General features: G+C 34.4%; 1 protein-coding gene and 1 long non-coding RNA gene across 2 annotated transcripts in view; one reads left to right on the plus strand and one right to left on the minus strand.

Moving 5' to 3' along the window:
- LOC139353447 (uncharacterized) overlaps positions 1–8,313 on the minus strand; it is a 46,156-nt gene that overhangs the window by 11,652 nt on the left and 26,191 nt on the right. The gene's annotated exons all lie outside the window — the stretch shown is intronic.
- LOC108013698 (protamine-like protein 99C) lies at positions 3,469–4,379 on the plus strand. The gene is made up of 3 exons (XM_036820231.3): positions 3,469–3,805; positions 3,867–4,228; positions 4,286–4,379. Exons 1-3 carry the CDS (start codon positions 3,599–3,601, stop codon positions 4,302–4,304), a joined length of 588 nt encoding a protein of 195 aa, XP_036676126.2. The 5' UTR covers positions 3,469–3,598; the 3' UTR covers positions 4,305–4,379.

Consider the following 8,313-nt stretch of genomic DNA (forward strand, 5'->3'; position numbering starts at 1 on the left):
GTTTGTGTACAGCCAGAGACAGCCATATATAAAATATATATAAACATAATTATAAATGCATATGCGTGTCCGGTACTCCAATAATTTCAGTTAAAATGTATGTGAAACGTTGACTATTAAGATCCCAATACACATTGTAAAAAGGCAAAGCTATATAATTATGTATGAAGTTTTGTTACATATAAATCGGAATGTGTACTGCGATCAAATAGTGATCAATTCAATTGACTAAAACTTTGCCTTCTCTCTCCAGCCATCCTAAAAGTGTTCAATCCCCAATCCCCAAATATCCCGCATCAGCTACATAATGATTGCTTTTGTTTCCCATTCTGTGTCACACATCATTATATAAATAATATATGAACGTTTTGGTTTTGAATACAAGAAACTAGCATTGGGTTTATTATGGTAAATTTAAATTTTACTTTCCTACGTATACAAAACTAAAGGGTATTATGCATATAGATCTAGATATAAACATACTTAAATAAAGGAAATGCCAATTTTTTAAAGCTTGAATTTATATGAACATATTTTTTAGACACTATACGCTATATATATATATTGATATATATATATGGTAGGAACACAAGGATGTGCCATAGGCGCCGTCGTCGTGTCAAAGCAAAAACAAAACAGAGAATGGAAAACCTGCAACATTTTTTGCTAAATGAATGTAATAAAATTTAAATAAACCTAGTCATTAAGTCCAAGATAAAATGAAAAGTAAAATAAATGCTAAATAAATTTATATATTAATGACAGGCATATATACATATGTAATGCGACGCAAAAGAAAGTAAAATCTAGAAACCTACTCTATGCTTTAACTACAGAAAGCATTTTAAAGATATTTTGTTTGCCATCTTATATATAATTTATATATTTTTTTGTTTCTGTTTGTTTGCTTAAATACTTCAATTTAAATGTATAAACAATTAAGTAACGAAGTGAAATAAATCAAGGTTCAACTAAAAGAACAAGAAATCAAACACAAAACAGAATCCTAATTATATAAAGTAAGGAAAACTCATATTAAAGCCCAAGCTACAACTAAATGAAAAGACTACAACTGGAGGAGAACAAAATAAGTAAGTTTATTACATTATCGCCGACACATTCAGACATCATTCATATGCATTAACTACAAATTTACAAATACAGCAACGCAAAACTACAGCATCTAACTAAAGAAATCAAAGAAAAATTCAATTTAATAAATAAACACAAGAAATTCTTTGCAGGGCTATTATATAGTGAACAATGTTGCCATTTGATACCATTTTTTCCACAAATAAAAACACATTTGATATATAAATATATATTACTATATATACCTTATATTCCGAATCAAATGGAATTTTTTGTAATTTTGATAGAAACATTCAAAACATATTAAAAACGAAAAAGAACAAAAAACACAAAACTGTGCGAACGAAACGTGTTACGAAAACTATGAAAAATAAATGCGAGAAATGCCTAAGAAAAATTTGAATTAAAGTAAAAACCTATTTATTTAAAAATGGAATGGGGGATATTACAGAAAGTGGTACGATTTTTTAAAAAGGTAAGTTTTATTATTGGTTTTACTTTAGAATTGATTTTTAGCTAACTGTTTGGTCATCTGCCTCAATTTTAGATAGTTTAAGAAACAAATCATAAAAGCCAATACCAATATTTTCGCCTTAAAAATTTAAAATTTGTTATCAGGACTTTAAGTTACATAATTCACTAACTACAGACTAAGAGATGGACCAAATTAGATTCCAAATTAATAAATAATAAATTTGAGATATATAAATATTTTCAAATTTCTAAAATTTCAGAAAATGTAAGATTTTTTAGTTGGGCTCGCACATATGTATAACATATGTACATAAAAACAAACCCATCGAATGATAAGGAAATAAATTTGAAAAGCTTCCCCTGGATTAAACGTTATGGTATCATGATATATGCCTCATATAATATATCATAATATATTTTTTTGTATTTCTCTTTTTTTAAGTCCCTGGAACAGTCCTCCCACTTCCAAGTCGAATCGAACAAGCAAACCTTTGCAAATTTACGCATTTTAATGGCCTCGCAACGAAACTGACCAAAATCGGTGGAAGGAAGGATTTCAGCCTTCGCTGCCCCAAAACCTCTGCGTCGACGCCGACGTCGACGTTGGCAGAGGCAGAGGCAGCAGCTTCAGCCGACACAATTTTCAGTTTCCTTGCCGCATTTTGTGTGAGTTTCAGGGGGTTTTCGGTGGATTTTAGGAGGTTTTTTGGGGGTTTTGGGGATGGGACACGCACTGACTGCCCACTGGGCAAGCAAAAATAAGAAGAAGATGAAGATGGAGAGAAAGGGTTGCTCTGCATACGTGTGTGTGTGTGTGTGTGTGTTTGCGGACCTTTGCTTGGCAGGCATTTTATTTATGCTGCGTGGTCGTTTCTTCGTAACCCCCTTCTCTTGCTCAGCACTTTTTATACCCATTAGAGGTACATTATGAGGGTATATTTTTTCGCGAAATTTATGAAACATATATTTGACAACATTTTGAAATTTTTTTTTATGTCGAAAAATGGGATTCCGATTTTAGTCAAAAATACTCTTTTTCCTTGCGGTTTTTAAAATGTAGTTTGGCCAAATCAAGGCGTACAGCTAAAAGACCGACTGTTTTGAACAGCTTGCTAAATATGCTAACGATCCCCTTCACTTTAAGACAAATTTAATTTTTGACCCATTTTCGCTTTTTTAGTGGTTTTTCGCTCGTAATTTAGCTAAATCAAGGCGTACAGCAAAAAAACCGACTGTTTTGAGCAGCTTCCTTCAATTGCTATCGATCCCCATCATTTTAAGAAAGATTTATTTTTTGACAACATTTTTCAAACTATGTAGACTTTGCATAAACATGACGTTGCGCATGGCATTAAAATTAAAACATTTTAACAAATCTGATATAACTTATTTTTCCTCCTTAAATAGTAGTTTTTGTAATATTTTTACTTAGTATACAATATGTGATGTAGCTGGTTGGGTGGGTGCTGCCTCCAAGAATCGGATCACTTCCAGTCATTCCTAGATATATTCATCTAATTCTTTCTTGATCTAGTCAATCATGCCAGCTCCTCCACGTCGGGGCCGTCCTCCCGGATAGCTTCAAGCAATTCGTCGATCGACGGCTGAATCCAAAGATAAAAAAGGGCCGCCAGGACGTGCACGGCAACGAAAAATATTATCGAGATCATATTAAAATTTAAAAAAATGCTGAACTTTGACTAATATCTATTAAAATGATTTTAGAGAAGTTCACGACTTGACTGTGCGAAGACGATTGAACTGATGTCCAAATTTCAGCTAGAAGTTAAAAGCAACTGCCTACTATGTTCGAAGCTCACAGGTTAGTTAAAAGTAAGAGTCTACTAGGTACTAAATAGTTTGGATCATAGATGCTTAGTAAACAATTTCACAGAAGCCTTTTTTTGGTTTAAAAAAGTATCGTAGGTAGCTGGGAGAACAGCTTCTCAATCAGAATCAGTACTCGCATTCATTATTCAGTATCGACAGTATCGTATTAGAGCAAAATTGTAGTTTTAAACAAAAATAAACTATGGACGGAACCAATCGTCGAAAGGCACTTCAAAAACCAATTTACAATTTCCAAAAAAGAGCGCGCATCACAAACAATGGCTACCTAAACTTCTTAATGGAGTACAAAAAGACGTTCTGCGGAGTTTCCCCAAATGACATGGTACGTTTCGGAGCCAAGCAGTGGAATCAGTTGACCCTCAATGAAAAGGAACTGTTTAAAAATATGGTAAGTAGGATATATCTTAATTTTTAATAATATATACCAATTACTAACAAACGTGAGTTAGATAGAACCTGTGACCGTTATAAAAAGTACTCCTCAGGAGTTTGAGAATCAGTCCTATGGGGAAAACCCCGGTAAATCTGAGCGGGAGAAACGCAGTCCAGTTCGCTCTCCTTTTGCCAGTGAGAGGGAGTCCATGAACAAGAAGGAAAGGAAGCCATCCGAATCCTTCAAGAAGAATCCCAGTCCTGTGCCAAAGACTCTTGACACAAATCGTTTGGGCTCCGCCGTAGCCTATATTCATTTCGTGCGCAAGTTTCAGAGGAAGAACAAAGATTTGGCGGCAGATGATCTATTGAAAAAGGCAACTCGTTTTTGGTGCCGTCTGCGTTATAGCCAGCGCCAACAATTTGAGAAGCCACTTTGGTAAAATTATCTAAATGTAAAGCTTTACTCAATCAATAATATCTACATCTTTTTCAGGATTGTGAGAACTGGATAAGAAACACTTAAATTTGAATCGCAAAATATTTAAGTAATGATGATCATTTTAAGAAAGATTTATTTTTTGAAAACATTTTTCATTTTTTGTAAGGGGGTAGCTCGGCTTTTTTTGGGATTCGGAAAAAAAATACTTTTTTTTAGTGGTTTTTCCATCGTAGTTCAGCCAAATCAAGGCGTACAGCAAAAAAACCGACTGTTTTGAGCAGCGTGCTAGATATGCTAACAATCCCTATCACTTTAAGGAAAATTAATTTTTTTACCCATTTTAGCTTTTTTTGTAAGGGGGTAAATCAGTTATTTTGGGAATTCAGAATTTGGGTAAAAATAGACATTTTTTAGTGGTTTTTCAGTCGTAGTTTAGCCAAATCAAGGCGTACAACTAAAAGACCGACTGTTTTGAACAGCTTGCTACAAATGCTATCGATCCCTATCACTTTAAGGAACATTTATTTTTTGGCCCATTTTTGCAATTTTTATAAGGGGGTACATCAGTTATTTTGAAAATTCAGATTTTGGTCAAAAATAGACATTTTTTAGTGGTTTTTTAGTCGTAGTTTAGCCAAATCAAGGCGTACAGCAAAAAGACCGACTGTTTTGAACAGCTTGCTAGGTATGCTAACAATCCCTATCAATTTAAGAAAAATTTAATTTTAGACCCATTTTCGCATTTTTTGTAAGGGGTTACATCACCTATTTTTGCAAAAAATGGCAAAAATTAAAAATTTCCAGGTTTGAATGCCAATGGATTGGAAATTAAACTACGAGTCCAACGAGGTATGGCATTCACCATTTGGACCTTTATTTCGAATACAACGTCCAAAAAACTAATTTTTTATGGCGAAAAATGGGATTCAGATTTTAGTCAAAAATACTCTTTTTCCTTGCGGTTTTTTAATCGTAGTTTGGCCAAATTAAGGCGTAAAGCAAAAAGACCGACTGTTTTGAACATCTTGCTAGATATGCTAACGATTTCTATCACTTTAAGAGAAATTTAATTTTTGACCCATTTTCGCATTTTTTTAAAGGGTTACATCACCTGTTTTTGCGAAAATTTGACAAAATTAAAATTTTTTCGGATTTGAATGCCAATAGTTTGGAAATTAAACTACGAGTCTAACGAGGTATGACACTCTTTATTTTGACCTTTCTTTCTATTGTAGAATCCTAAAAACTGAAAAATAGGATGGAGATTTTGGTCAAAACTATTCTTTTATCCTGCGGTTAAGGCGTACAGCAAAAATAACGAGCAGCTTGATACCTATACCCATAATTTTAATTAAAACTTATTTTTGACCAGTTTTTCCCTTTTTGAAACTGGATCTGAGGGTATAAAAATGCATATATTTAGCGGGTATTTGATAGTCGTGGCCTTCGCCCATGGCCTTCTTTCCTGTTTAAATTGGCAAGTGCCGGCGGGCGGAACGGCGCACCCCCTGACCACTGCCCCCAGCCCCCTGCCCCCTGGCACCCCAACCCCCCTTCCAGCGCCCCTCATCAACGTGTTCGAACCCCTTCAACCCGTTCGTGCGTTTGCTGTCCAGCTTCCTCAGCCTCCTTCGGTGGGTGGTTTGGGTGGTTTGGGTGGTTTTGGGTGCTTTCGGATGGGTTCCGAGATGGGTGGTGGCTTCTGATGGTGGCCAGTAGGTGGGCTTAATTTAAGCGGGTTTTATTTTTTCTCAATTCCTCTCCCCGTACGCTCTCTTTTTTACATGCTTTGCGCTTCTCCTTTTATTTTGTTTGTGTTTTTCGTGTTTTTTATTTGATTTTGCTTTGTATTTTTACTTTTTTTTGGGGTGGCTCTCTGCCTGTATGTGTGTGTGTGTGTTAATCTCGTTATGTTGTCCTTTGTTTGAAATGCCCGCTGTTGCAGCGCTGCTGCGTCGCAGTCGACGTCGCTGCTGTAACTCTTTCGTTTTATTTTTCTATACAATTTGAATATATATATATACATATAATGTAAGTTTTGTTGTATTTATTTTTTCTGTCGTCGTCCAAGTTAAAACAATTTTAATTGAATTTTGACAAAAATAGGGGAAACCATTTATTCACGAAAAGAAAAAGGCTGGGGAGCTGGCCATTCGAAGTTGGGGCACACGTGTAAGCAAATAAGTTTCAAGGAGGAAGTGTTTCCGGGGGAAATGTAAGAAAAAGTATTGCCCATGTCTTGAAGAAAACCAGACTCACTTGATCTTTACCAAAAACATTCAAATTACAGTAGCTATAAATATTTTTAATGAATTTTTTAATCACACAATCTACTAGATCGTTAAGAAATTACATTTACCATGTAAACCAACTATGTAACCATCTGTAATCGATTAGCAAATAAAAAATAGCAGAGCTGAAAATTTTTAAGGTCTCCAGGTCTGATTAAATGACTTTAGAGCAAATGTCAAAATTTACCAGAACTTTAATCAATATCAAATAAAAAATCTAAACGTTCTCTAGTATTTTCTGAAGTTGAAGATAAATTAAACTTTAAGATGTATCTTCATAATCATTGTTATGTTACATCCTTGAGATAAAGTAGTAATTGAACAGCAAAGAAAAACAAGCTACTTATCCTTAAAATATTTCTAGCAATTGAATTTTCATAGATTACATAATTCATTCATTAGATGCTACATAGAAAAGGTAAGATTTTGAAATCTCATATGTTCAATATCTATAAGAAAAGTCTATAGTCCTATAGATTATAAACAGACCTATTTCATGATTTTTACAGACTGATTTGTACTTGATTCAATTCCTTTTTAATTGCTTGCAATATCCAATGGATCACTGAAGGCTCCTGTCTTCAGATAAGCGCTTAGTCTAAGTCTTACCACTTGCTAGTTGGTCTTTCCTCAGATTAGATGGAGAATGTTCCCGGAAAAGGCTTTCGAATCACTTTCCACCTCCTGGCACGCCATTAACCGGCCGTTGTCATGACAAATGATGCAAATTTAATTGGGCAAAAGCATCAGTTTGCCGAAGAAAATGGTCAGGCGAAATGTGAGCGAAATTGAGATCCGAGGCGGTTGTCCTTTGATATTTAATATGTTTAAATATGCGAAGTCCTTCGAGCATGTCAGCAAAAAAAAGGACCTTCTGCATGACACACACCATCACACCCACACACACACCATATACATAATGATGTGTTCCGGCCTGCTAGAAACATCAGCAAAAGTCCAAAGCGAAATTCATTCAAACGAAACGAAATGAAACGAATTCAATGATGACGACGACGAAGCTGGAATAATGCCAATGAATGAGGTAAAGTAGATCGATAGATAGCCCATGCACACACACATGGTCATTATGTGTGACCTGGGTAGAAATCCGAAGGATGGGTGGCAGGTTCTACACACAAGAAAAATCTTCGGGATAAGTAGTAGAACCTCCCAAGTCCTTTGTCTATTCCATAAATCTTAGAAATGCAATCTTTACATTTGCTAGAGCAAAATATAAACATATCTATACTGAATATAAAACCGAATATCACTAAATGGATCATCATTATACCTATAATTTTATTGGGAACTATAATATAACTACTATATTTATATCTATACGAACATAAAACGGAATATCATTAAATGGATCATCATTATACCTACAATTTTATTGTAAACTATAACAGAACTGTTATAGATATGTGTATATGAACATTAAAACCGAATATCATTAAAAGGATCATCATTATACCTACAATTTTATTGGGAACTATAACAGAACTATTAAAGATATATGTATATGAACATTAAAACCGAATATCATTTAATTGATCATCATAGCACCTATAATTTTCTTTGGGATCTTTAATAGAACTACTATATAATATCATTAAATTAATCATCATATGTATTATATTACTGGAAACTTACCATTTAATGTTTTTCAATACATAACTCTTTTTTAGGAAAGAGTTGGCTCGTATGAACGCGGTTGTAATAAAAGCCCCCCCCCCAAACGCCTTTTAGGTATGCAAACATATTTTTTGCGGAGGCCCTTATTAAAGTTTC

The sequence above is a fragment of the Drosophila suzukii genome, chromosome X, assembly GCF_043229965.1.
Source record: "Drosophila suzukii chromosome X, CBGP_Dsuzu_IsoJpt1.0, whole genome shotgun sequence".
NCBI lineage: Eukaryota > Metazoa > Arthropoda > Insecta > Diptera > Drosophilidae > Drosophila > Drosophila suzukii.